At 39.4% G+C, this 13,539-nt stretch overlaps 1 protein-coding gene across 2 annotated transcripts in view; it reads right to left on the bottom strand.

Moving 5' to 3' along the window:
* Positions 1-13,539, bottom strand: part of Dcaf1 (DDB1 and CUL4 associated factor 1) — a 56,980-nt gene that overhangs the window by 42,665 nt on the left and 776 nt on the right. For both annotated transcript variants that reach the window (XM_055629585.1, XM_055629586.1), the window contains exons 2-6: positions 7,242-7,359; positions 5,290-5,366; positions 2,105-2,178; positions 973-1,086; positions 80-217 (exon numbers count right to left, since the gene is read on the bottom strand). In XM_055629585.1, the coding sequence (XP_055485560.1) occupies positions 80-217; positions 973-1,086; positions 2,105-2,178; positions 5,290-5,366; positions 7,242-7,351 (513 nt within the window). In that variant the 5' untranslated portion in view covers positions 7,352-7,359. The remainder of the gene's footprint in view (positions 1-79; positions 218-972; positions 1,087-2,104; positions 2,179-5,289; positions 5,367-7,241; positions 7,360-13,539) is intronic.

Genomic DNA, 13,539 nt, shown 5'->3' with positions numbered 1-13,539 from the left:
GTACAGGTTTTTTATTAAGATATACCTATTAAGATTCAGGCAGCAAGTGTGAAACAATTCATTCGAAGATGGTCCTTACCAACTGTGAATTTTCATCTCTGTAGTTAGCAGCAATATCTTGATTTTCCATAGCACCTCCTAACAGTCCAGTAGAATATGTCCTCAGTGGCTGATCAGCCTCTCGGGCCCATTTAAAAAGATTTTCAACAATTCCTTCCTAAGTAAAGGACAAAAATATGTAACTCAGAAAGGGCCTATTTTTGTAACTAAAATTTTGTTGTTGTTTGTTTTGTTTTGTTTTTGAGACAAGATTTCTCTGTGTAGCCCTGGCTGTACAGGCTGACCTCGAACTCAGAGATCCACCTGCCTCTGCCCCCTCCAGTGCCCCGGGCCCAGCTAAGCCAAAAAATAAAAAATTGGTTCAGGCACTAAAAAAGCTTGCTACAGTTGAAAGGTGGTGCTGCACTTTTAATCCCATCACTTGGGGGGGGGGGGGGGGGGGGGGGGGGGGCCTTGTGGTTGGGGGGGGGGGGGGGGGGGGGCAGAGGCAGGCAGATCTCTGAGTTTGAGGCTAGTCTGGGAACTTCAATAGGGAATTTCAGAACAGCCAGGTCTATACAGAAAAACCCTATCTCAAAAAACCAAGAAAGAGAGAGAGTGAAAAAGAGAGAAAGCAAGATTCTGAAAAATACTATTACACTCATATAGCAGGTAGTTAACCAAATAACATGCTTTTGTTGTTTTGGAGACAGGATCTTAGGTAGACCAAGGCGGCTTTGAACTCCAAATTAGGAAAGAATGACCCTGAACTCCTGAGATTACAGTTATATACCACTGCTTCAATAACTGTGTTTTACGATTTTCTTTTGCCCACCTATAGCATAATCTACTTAAATAAAAAGAAATTAACAACTACTGAATCTAACAATTCAATCCACTCATATAAACAATGATTTTTCTTCTACCAAGTACCTTTTCTTGAAAGACAACCGCAGTTTCTAGTCCTGGCATGATGTCTAGCAGCAGCCTGCATGCTGCAGTGTTTAAAGGGGGCTCTCTGCTTGTCATCACATATGCATTCACCAGCTGGAAAGGAAGAAAAACAAAGGGAACGAAATGAGAATGAAAGAAATGTGGATTGACATGATCAATGTACAATTTACACATGTAGAAATATTAAAATAAATCCTATCAATTTGTATAATCACCGTGCTAATAATTACAATTTTAAGAAAGGTATAAAGGAATACTACTTGTCTGGAATTCAATCAAATTAAGGAAGTTTAATAAATCCTAAATATATTCCTATGGCTTTTTGGGGAGAAAGGGAAAGCAGGTTCATACATAGCTCAATCTCACACTAAATCTTTCTCCTGCTTCAGCCAAGAGCTAGAATTGCTTACAAACATGAGCCATCCCACTGGCTCTCATCATTCCACCTCTAACTCCTAATAGCCATAATTTCTTGCGCTAATGCTATTTCTAGGAACTATGACAAAATATGTACATAACATGTATATACATACACACACACACACACACACACACACACACACACACACACTCATTTGCTCTTCAAAACAGATAAAAAGTACCTTCCTACCCACTCACATACCGCCCACAACATTTCAATGCTGTCATACACTAGATATCACTCTTAGTTTTCCATTCAGGAATCCAAGAGAACATTACATTCCCGAATCAACATAGCCCTGCAAAGAGTGAGCTTGGATACCCTTACAGCTTTTACCAATACCTCACACTAAACAAAGTACACAACAAATGGATAATTTTATCACAACTGCAACTTTATTGAGAAAGCAGCTCCACTGCTTTTTTTTTTTTTCTTTTGGACTCCCTTTGTAGAACAGGCTGGCCTCGTACTCATGTCAATCTATACCTGGCTCTGCCTCCCTGAGTACTGGGATTAATGGTATGCATCATCACACCCAGCATCCATTACTTTTTCAATAGTCAAATTGAAAAAAAAAAACAAAACAACAAACTCTGTCAACTTTCACAAAGCTTTAGGTGACAGAAAACTATTAAAAACACAAATCAATGTATGATAATAATTTCAAAAGAAAAGAAAAGTAAAACCTACTGCATTCATGAAGTCATCATTCTTGAAGAGGATTCTCAGCAAATGGCCCAGCATACACTCTGGATCAGCTCGACCTACCAAAAGAACAAGGAGACACAAAGCAACAGGTAAGCCAATGCTGTCACAAATTAGATCTTCAGAATAACATGAGTTCTTATAAGAATGGCTAATAAACAGTCAGCAAAAACAAACAAAAAAGCAAGATTCTTATGAGTAAATCTAGTAAGCATTTTTAGAGCTAGACATGCTGGCAGACACATTTAATCCCAGCATTTAGAAGGCAGAGGCAGGCAGATTTACAAGAGTATGAGGTCAGCATGGTTTTACACAGCCAGTTCCAAGTCATCTAAGAGCTACATAGTAAGACCAGGACTTAAAAAAAAAGAAAAGAAAAGAAAAAGCAACAATTACTTTTTTTTAAGGGAAGTAGGGCTTCAAGACAAGGTTTCTCTGTGTAGTCCTAGCTTTCCTAGAACTCACTCTATAGACCAGGCTGGCCTCAAACTCAGTTATCAACTTGCCCCTGCCTTCCAAGTAATGGGTTAAAGGTTGTGCCATCGCTGCACAGTAATTTTTTAAGAACGATTCATTCTCTAGATTTCTAGATTAGTCATTAAATTATTTGTCATTTAAACAAACATGAAGACCTGAGTTTGAACCCTGAAACCTATGTAAAAAACCAGGCATGGTGGTGCATGCTTGAAATCCCAACCATGATAAAACAGAGACAAAATGATCCCTGGGGCTTGCTAATCAGTCATCCTAGCCAAAGTGGAAGCCCCAGGTCCCAGGGAGAGACCAAACCTCAGAAAGAACCAGGTGGATGGCTCCTGAGAGACAATATCTTAAGGTGACTTCTGATCTCCACATACACACATACCCTAACATAACATTGTACTCACAGCTGTGGAGCAAGCGTGTGATCTCAGCACTCAGGGAAGCAGAGGCAGGCATCTCTCTGTGAGTTCAGGGCCAGCCTAGTCTACAAGGCGAGTCCAGGACAGCCAAGGCTACACAGAGAAACCTGTCTCAAAAAGCAAAAAAAAAAAAAAAAACAAACAAAGGAGCGTACTCACATACTAACATAAATATATAAACATGCACACAAAGAAATTAAAAGTTTAAATTAAATGTAATATAAACTTTTTTTTTTTCAAGACAGGGTTTCTGTGTAACCTTGGCTGTCCTGACACACTTTATAGACCAGGCTGGCCTCAAACTCAGAGATCCTCCTGCCTCTGCCTACCCCTGGGATAAGCTACTGAACCGTGCTCGAAACACAAACTCTTTTTAAGACACTGATCTTCTTACTGCTCAGAATACTGCCTATACAATACTGAATTAAATAATGGCACTCTGGATCTAGACAAGCATCAAGATTATACTAGTTTTGTTTTGTTTTTTTAAAAAGGGAGGCTGGGGACTGGAACTGACTGTACTTGCAAAAGAATTCCCAGCATTAATAAGGCAGCTCCCAAACTGTCTGTATTTCCTGTTCCTATGGATCCAACACCCTAGCATAGACATACAAGTAGGAAAAACACTGATGCACATAAAAACAAAAGTAAAAAAAATTTTAAAAGCATACATTTTAAAGTGTTGCTTTTTTTTTTTTTTTTTTTTTTTTTAAAGGGAGGCTTAAGAGATGATTCAGTGGTTCACAGCAATTGCTGCTCCTGCAGAAAAGGCAGATTCAATACCAAGCACTACATGGCAGCTCATAAATGTCAACTATATTTCCCCACAAATACAATAATTGTTATTTCAGATGAAGGTGCAATGGAAGCCTGTTTTGCCTTTTTAAAAGTTAAAAATGGAGCAAAGTGCAGTGGGACATGCCTGTAATCCTAGCACTTGGGGAGGCAGGGGCAAGCAGATCTCTGTAAGTTCAGGGTTAGCCTGGTCTACAAAGTGAGTTCCTGGACAGCCAGAGAAATTCTGTCTTGGGGTGAGGGGGACATATGTAAGGTTAAAAACTGAGGGAAAGAAGCTAGTAAAATGGCTCAGGGGATAAAAGTGCTTGTCATATGAGCCTGATGATTTTTGAGTTCATCCAGAGAAACCAGAGAACCAACTCTTGAAAGTTGTCCTTTAAAGTCAACACGCTCAACATGGCAGGAACACACCTGTATACACATCACACACACAAATCATGAATAAAAATTATAAAGTCAAAAGCAAAAGAATCCTTAAGTCTTTGGCGTAACTAAGTGCACTTAATTTAGTTCCTTTAACCAACATTCATTTTATTTGATCCTGAAAGTGATCATTTGAGTACAACACATGAACTATAGTATGTAAGTTCCCATAGCACATATATGTTCCCAATACTCACAGATAAAGAACATAACAAAAGGATAAAAGAATAGATATGTTTGTGTCACAGTGGAACGCACCTTCAATCCCAGCACCCAGGAAGGCAGAGGCAGGCAGACAGCTGTGAGTTCAAGGCCAGCCTGGTCTACAAAGTCTAGGACAGCCAAGGCTATACAGAAAAACCCTATCTCAAAACAAAACAAAACATGCTATCATGCCTAGCAAAATTTAAGAACTTAAAATTTACCAGAGAATATTATTTCAATTAAAAAGTACTATCAGCAATTTTCTTTTTAATTGGTTTTTATTATTATCCATGTGTTGGAGGCACGTATAATGTACAAAGTGTGTATATGAACATGCTGTAGTCTCAGGCACATGTGTGGAAATCAGGTGACAAGAACAACAGTTCTCTCCTTCCACCTCTATGTGCACTACAGAGATCAAGTCCAAAATTCAAGCCGTCAGGCCCACAGCAGGCACTTTCATCCACCAAACCTTCTACAAGGCCCAACAATTTTTTTTTAAATCTCATCAGAAAGAACAATACATGGCCGGGTGGTGGTGCCCACCTTAATCTCAGCAGTCAGGAGGCAGAGGCAAGCAGATCTCTGTGAGTTAAAGGCCACCCTGGTCTATATGGCTAGTTCCAGGACAGCCAGGACTAAAACAAAGAAACCCTGTCTTGAAAAAAAAAGAAAAGAAAAAGAAAAAAACACAGGGGCACAGTAGAACACACCTCTATCTCAGCTACCCAGGAGCTACAGAGGGAGAATCCAGAGTTTTAGACCTGTCTGAGAAACACGGCAAGACCCTCTTTCAAAAGAAACAGAAAATAAAATTGGCTGCGATGTCAGAGTCCATCTTACCAGGATGTCGATCATCAAATGGGTCTGGATCTCCTTTCCGATACTCTTCGGTTTCTTTTTCAATTAATTCAGACATCCTAGCACAAAAAAGAAGAGTCAACTCTGAACAAGCATATAAAAAAAAAAAAAAAGTCAGGCATTAATATGTCTGTAATCCCAACACTGAAGAGGTTGAAGCAGGAAGCCTGCCTTAAGTTCATGGACAACCTGAGCTACTTAGTGAACACCATCAGGTCAGAGCCATATAGCAAGACTGTATCAGGAAAAAAAAAGCGAAAATAAAATTCAAAAAAGTGTATCATGGATACAATCAATCAATAGACAAGGTGCAAAACACAAAGTTAGAAAAACATTATTTTCCTCATAAAATAATTTATATTTTTTCCATTTATTCCATGTATTCGTCTCTAAACTTTCCTTGCACTACAACACTACCATCACCTCAGAAACGAAAAGCCATCAAGTCAACATGAAAACCTTCATTTTCAGATAGGCATGGGAATACATGCCTGCTACCATTAACTAGCTCAACTTTTTTTTTTAATTAATTAATTTATTTACTTATACAGCACTCTAAAGGAGGGCACTATAAATGGTTATCAGCCACTATGTGGCTGCTGGGAATTGAACTCAGAACCTCTGGAAGAACAGCCAGGAGCTCTTAACCTCTGAGCCATTTCTCCAGCTACCTACCTGAACTTTCTAATACCCACTTTCCATCTCTTGCTTCTTACCTCTCTGCTTTACCTAGCACACCAGCTTTCAGGGACTGTTTATATTCTTTAAAGTAAGTCCAAGTACTATGATGGCCTGCAATTATCTAGCATCTACTGATTTTCTGAAAGTTTCTTTTATTCCTCTATCTCTTATTAAACTTCAAACACATAGTCCTCTCTGGTAGTCAAAGAATCCAAGTTCATTCCTGCTTCAAGGCCATTCCATATTCTACTTTGTTAGCCTATAATGTCCCTTCCATAATCTAGGCCTCCACCATGGCCTGAAGAAAACATTCTTTTGCTTTTACAGAAGATTAGTTTTACTTGTTTCAGAATTTCACATAAATAGAATCACATAAAGTCTTACTATGTCAGGACCCTTCTGAAAAAGCATCCATGTTGTGATATCAAATTCCTTTTTATTCACGAACTTTTTTGGTTCTTGTGTATGTACAGATATACATGTGTCCATGTACGTGACGGCCAGAAGACAATCTCAAGTGTCATTCCTCAGGAATGCAATCCAGGATGGTTTTTGAGGCGGGGTCTCTCACTTGGACTGGAACTCACCAAACAGGATAGGTAGGCTGACCAACAAGCCTCAGAGATTGTCCTGTCTCTACCTTCTAACAGTGAGACTACAAGTGTACATCACCATGCCTGACTTAAAAAGCACAAAAAAGACTTGAGACGAGAGGGAGTAGTGCATGCCTTTAATCCCAGCACTTGGGAAGAAAGGCTGATCTCTAAGGTCTAGGCCAGCCTGTTCTACAGAGTGAGTTCCAGGACAGCTGGGGCTACACAGAGAAACCCTATTTTGAAAAACTAAAAGAAAAAAATAATAATAAAAATAAACAAGTAAATAAACCCCTGGAAGCCAAGCAGTGTTGGCACATGCCTGTAATCCCAGCACTCAGGAGGCAGAAGCAGGCAGATCTCTGTGAGTTCGAGTCTTAAAAATAATTAAAAGGAAAAAGAAATCAGATTCTGTCAAAATATTTTTACACTTTCCTCCAACATTGTGTGTGTGTGTGTTACCCACAGAGGGGAGAAGAGGTTGTCAGAGCTGGAGTAATAAAGAGCCCAACATGGGTGCTGGAAAACAAACTACATGAATAACTGTTCTTAACTTTGCTTAGCCATCTTTCTAGCCCCAACACATCTAATTTTTAATATACAGTTTTGTGTATATGAAAAAACAAGTTAAGTTTTGTATAGAAAGACTTTTATTCTTACCGGGTAAGGATAGGTACCATATCCTGCCCACTGCCATGGTCCTTTTCCCACTGCTCCAGCAGGGTAGTGAGCTCAGCTTTGGAGTCCACATGTACCACCACTGTAGTCATGGCTTGACCTAAGAAGTCAAAACAGTAAGAAATAAACAAAACAAAACAAAAAACTATTTGACATAGTTTGCACAAAAAGAAAAGTGTGAAGGGAGTAGGTAAGGGATCAGCTGGAGCTCAGAGATGGCTCACTTGTTAAGAGTCTGAGGCCAACCGGTCTATACAGAGGGCCACACATAGAGACCCTGTCTCCAAAGTGGGGGATAGGGAGGAGGCTTGAAACTAAAAACGTGATGGCTGCAATTCATTGTGAATTTACTAAATGCCACTAGGTTACACATTTATAATCTTGGGATATGGGGAGACAGACTCTCACTTGTAGCTCCAGCTGACATAGATCTCACTATGTAGCAACCATACCAGGCTTTTCTTTTTTCTTTTCTTTTTGAGGCAGGATATGTATGGCAGACTAGTTTAAAACTTACTTTGTATCCAAGAATGACCATAACTTTCTTATCCTCCTGCCTCTACCTCCCAAGAACTAGGGTTAAAGACATACAGCCAACACAGAAGGTTAATACAGTGCTGAGGACTGAACCCAGAGCTCCATGCAGGCTAGACAAGTGCTCTACCACATAAAAATGTCCCAGCCTTTTATTATTTTTTTTCATATTTTTAATGGAGGTTAAAAATTTTTAAAAAGAAAGAAAAAAGTCAGATGTGATATTACAATGCCTTTAATTTGAGCACTTAAGAGGCAAAGGCAGGGGTATCTCTTTAACTGCCAAGACAGACAGGACTCCATTAGAGACAGAGCCTGTCTTAAAAAGAACAAGCTGGGTATGGGGATGCACACCTTTAGTTCCAGGACTTGGGAGGCAGAGGCAGGTAGATTTCTGAGTCTGAGGCCAACCTAATCGACAGTGAGTTCCAGGACATCCAGAAATACAGGGCTATGATACACTGTCTTGATTTTGATTTAAAAAAAAAAAAAAAAAGGACACTATGAAAGAACTCCCTTAAGCAATCAGCCTTCTAGAATACATACTTTGTTGCAGTTTTGTGCTTATTTCACTTTTTTTTTTTTTTTTTTTTTTAAGGTTGGCACTTTTTCTTTGTTCTTGAGTGACAGGAATGGAACCCAGGGCATTAATATTACTTATGTTAAGTAAGAACTCAGCTACAGACAGGGGGTGAGTGACCCATGCCTTTAACCTCAGCAATCTCAGAGCAGAGGCAGGTGGATCTGAATTTGAGGCCAGCCTGGTCTACATGGTGAGTTCCAGGACAGCCAAGGCTACACAGAGAAACCCTGTCTCAAAAATACAAAAACAAAAACCCAACTACATCCCTAGTCCTAGCCCTTGTTTTATTCATGTTATTTGGTACTAAAAATTCTAGAGTCTCAAACATGTTTGGAGGGTTTTTTTGTTGGTGGGTTGTTTCTTGTTTGTTTAATTTAGTTTGGTTTTTCAATCTGGACTTGCTCTGCAGACAAAGCTGGTCTAAAACATCTTAAGAATCAGTCTAACACTGACCTACATCCCCAATGAATGCTTTGGTTTGGGTTTTTTGTTGTTGTATTTTGGAGACAAGGTTTAGTTGCCCAGGTTATCCTTGAACTCACTCTGTCCCACAAGAAGAACTTGAACCTTGTGTATCTTGTGGGGTTTTTTTTGAAACAATGTGTCAACTACGTTACTTGGGCTTAAACTCAAACTCAGGACTGTTCAAGTTCAGCCTCCTGAGTACTGGGATTATAAACTCAGGACTGTTCAAGTTCAGCCTCCTGAGTACTGGGATTATAAACTCAGGACTGTTCAAGTTCAGCCTCCTGAGTACTGGGATTATAAACGTGCACAATCATATCTGCTGCACTAATACTCAAGGTTCCCCCACATTCCCACAATTTAAAGAAGAAAAAAGGTTTTTAAAGAACAAGAAAGTAATTGTAATAAAGGTGAATTCAAGGGCATTAAAACAGTAAAACTTTAGTACTCAATGTAGAATCACGCATAAGAGTTGCAGATTCATCTCTACAGTGATAGCGTATTTGCCTGTCATCACAAAACCCTGGGTCTGAGCTCTAGCATATATAAAAAACAAAACAAACAAACAAACAAACCCTCAGTCTAGTAGTGACACACACATTTAATCCCAGCACGTGGGAGGTAGAGGATCTGAGTTCCAGGACAGCCTGGGTTCCAGGACAGCCTGGTCTATAAAATGAGTCCAGGACAACCAGGAGTACATATAGAAACCATGCCTCAAACAAACAACAAAAAAGCTAGTCATGATGGTATATACTTATAAGGGAGACAAGACTATAAAAGAAGTTCATAATCAAAACACACACACACACACACACACACACACAAAAGGGGCACTAGGGAAAACATGGGGGGGGAATTCAAGCGAGTAAATGTGCCTGCTGCTGAAGCTGATGACCTAAGTTTGATCCCTGAGACCCATGGTAGAAAGAACTGATGTCTGAAAGTTGTCTTCTGATCTCTAAATGCAAGCCACAAATGCAAGTGCCCTCATTCATACATACTAAAAATAATAATTTATTCTATATGTATGCGTGTTTGCTTGTATGTACATATGATGTGCAGAGGGCAGAGAGGGCACTGGATGTCCTAGAAGTGTGCCTGGACAGTTGCCAGCTCCATGGGTGCTGGGAACCGAATTAGTTCCTCTACAAGAGTAGCAAGTACTTTTAAACTCTAAGCCAACTCCCCAGGCCCAGAAATGTAAAAGAAGAAATGTAGCTTTTCATGGTTCAGTGGCTTACCTAGGTATATCCTGTATGACCTAGGTTTGATCCTGAGTCTGTGAGTATAACACACGTGGTATTTTCACAATTTCTAATGATCTATGTCTAAACATAACTGTAACTGTGGGAAAATTACTTTCCCATAGGAAATATAAACCTAACCTATATAAATGGAAAGAGAAAATACACTCTCCAAATTGTCTTTCGACCTCCACAAAGGTATGTGCACACCCAGGCACACAGAAATAAGTGATAAAAAAATTTTAAGCATGAATGTTTTGTGGTACCACACACCTTTAATCTCAGCACTCGGGACACAGGCAGATGGATCTAAGTTTGAGGCCAGCCTGGTCTACACAGCAAGTTCCAGGACAGCAAATACTACGTAGTGAGACCTTGTCTAAATAAATAAGCAAACAAATACCATGAATGCTAACTCATTTTACTATTATTGAAAAGCTTTATTAATATAAATTTACAAGGTTATAATCATTTTGTTTGGCATAAAATAGTTAAGTATGAACCATTTCATTCATCCTTTCTTTGTTTTGGAGGGAGAGACTCCATGTAGCCCTAGCTAGCCCAAAACTCTCTATTTAGTCCAGGCTGGCCTTGAACTCAAAGATCTGCCTGTCTCTGCCTCCCAATGATTAAAGACATACACCACCACAGTTTTTTCTAAGTATCAAGCAGAAATTATGACACATCTAATGAAGACACAACCAATGATCACCAAGAAGGAATATCCAAGCCTAGGGCACTGAACTAAGTGATTTACTTACATGCTTAAATTTCATAGCCACCCTGCCAGCTAACTTTCATAGTTGAGGAAATAAGCTAGAGAAGTCCCCAAGATCACCCAACTGGCACAGGCCAGATAAGAATTTACAGTTTATAAGGACTCAAATCTCAACTCTGCTGACATGCCTGCGGATTCTTGGTTACTTCTCTAAACATCAAATTAAAAAAAATAATAATAAACTCAATTTCTCTATTAGACAGAAACAGGTGTGATGGGCTAATGATCTATCTCTATTACAAAAAATAAATCCTTAAAAACGGTTAAAAGATGTATTTATACACGTGGAAATTTCCTTATTCATAAGAATGTGTGTCAGGAGGCTGGGGAGATGCCTATCAGTTGAGAGCACTGACTACTCTTTCAGAGGACCCGGGTTCAATTCCTGGCACCCACATAGCAGCTCACAACTTTCTGTAACTCCAAGATCTGACACCCTCACGCAGACATAAATGTAGGCAAAATACCAATGCACATAAAATAAAAATAACTTATTTTAAATGTGTGCCTAAGTACTGAGAGGTGATGTGTCTACCACCTCAAATAATTCCACAAAATAAGCACAGAAAGAATTACAGCACATCAGTTACCTATTGCAACTGAAAGATAAACACTTATTTTCACTTTCCTATTGAAAACTTTTAATAAAAAGTTGGCGAGGCTCAAGGTGTAGTTCAGTTGTAGAAAGAACATAATCAAGAAACCCTAGGTTCTAACCCCAAAACTATCATCACCAAAAAAGAAAGAAAAAAAAGAGTAAAACAAAATGTTGGAACTGAACTAACTCTTGGGTCGAACTAACTGTCTCTCAAAAATACTAGGGGTTTTTTTGTGTTGTTATTTGGGTGTTTTTTTGGGGGGGAGGTTGGTTTTATTATTTTTGTTTTGTTTTGTTTTGTCTTTTGGTTGGTTGGTCTTTTTAAACAGGGTTTCTCTGTGTAGCCTTGGCTGTCTTGGAACTAGCTCTGTAGTCCAGGCTGGCCTTGGACTCACAGAGATCTGCCTGCCTCTGCTTCCCAAGTCCTGGGATTAAAGGTATGCACGACCACTGTATATTGTTAAGTACAAAAATCAAAGTGAAAAACTTTGTGCAGGACTACCACTTGTGAATATAAAAGTGTATACATATGCCCCTTAAATGGGGGGGGGGGGCAAGAACTAGATGAGTATTACAGTATGGCAAGTAGTGAAGTAACTGTGTGTGGATAATTTGTGTTACACTTTACTCCATTCCACCACTTCTACACCATTTGCTAACTTGTTGTAACTTTTAAATTAAACCACAAAATAGGTCCTCTTCTAATACACTATACTGAATGGCCAAGTCAACAAAAACTGTCCCCATGTCTAAAATAAAGTCTGTATTAAAAACAGATCCTGGATCTGAGTTGGAGGCCAGCCTGATCTACTGAATGAGTCTTCCAGGACATCCAAGGCTACACAAAGAAACCCTGTCTTGGGGGGTTGGGGAGGAACAAAATCGATCCTGGAACAGGAAAAAAAGGTGGGAGATCACATTCCTTTAGAAAAAGGTGCAACCCTTACTATTCCTTACTTGGAAGTAGGGAGCTAAGAGGCATAGCTCAGTGGTAGGGCCCTTGCCCAGCATTCTTGGGACCCTTAAGGCCCTAAATTCAATTCCTAGCACAAAAAAAAAAAAAAAAAAAAAAAGAAAGAAAGAAAAGAAAAGAAAAAGAAAGAAAGAAAGAAAGAAAAGCCAATCAGAGCTTGTGGTGTACACATGTATCACAGCACTCAAAAGGCTATGTGAGGCACATTCACAAGTCTGAGGCCAGTCTGGACTACACAGAGACTACTTCAAAGGCCTTAAGGGAGGGAAAAGAAATTTTCCTACAAGAGAAAGACCCTGGGTCAATCCCCAACACAAAAATAAAAATAAAAAATAAAATTAAAGGGGGGAAATCCGATTTTACAGCTTCAAGCAAGAACTTAACATTATGACATCCGATCATATGTAACTTTAGTACTGTCCACGACTATCTATCTCCTTTACAATAAATAATAAACCAACTCCAATCACTTTAACTTAACAGTTTGTTTTTCCACATTTTATTAAATTTAATAAACGACACCGTAGCAGTAAAATACTTTGCTCAAATAATGTGTAAAAATTCCTCAAACTACCTTAACACCGAAAAATATATCCCCACTCAAAAACGATTAATGAATAACTAAATACAAACACAAATCTTAAGGTGGACAGTGTTGGCTCACAACTTTAATCCTGGCAGAGGTAGGCGGATTTCTGAGTTCAAGTCCGGCGGTGTACTGAGCGAGCTCCAGAGAAACCATGTCTCAAAAAAACCAAAAACACAAATCTTGACATCGGACAGAAATATACACACGCTTATAAAAGCCTTAAAGGTAAACTCCAGTAAACCCAAGGGGGCGGAGAGAGAACCTTCGGGTGACGCTACCAATGAACCTCTCACCCTACCCATTAACAAAGGACTTGCAACAGGAAGAAAAAAAGAGCAACATGACAGTCAAAAACGGGTCGTTTGTTACTCAGAAAGTCCTACTACACACACTCTAGGAATATTTCCTCCACAAACGGAAAAACCGGAGAGCTATCACTGCAGTGGGAGAAAACAGACCAACACCTTCTAGGAACAGAAAACAAAGTACGGCAAACGCCCTTGAAAGCCCAAC

This window comes from Psammomys obesus, unplaced genomic scaffold, assembly GCF_907164565.1.
Source record: "Psammomys obesus unplaced genomic scaffold, mPsaObe1.curated_primary_1811, whole genome shotgun sequence".
In the NCBI taxonomy this organism is placed as follows: Eukaryota; Metazoa; Chordata; class Mammalia; order Rodentia; family Muridae; genus Psammomys; species Psammomys obesus.
This window is presented reverse-complemented; position numbering and strand designations above follow the sequence as displayed.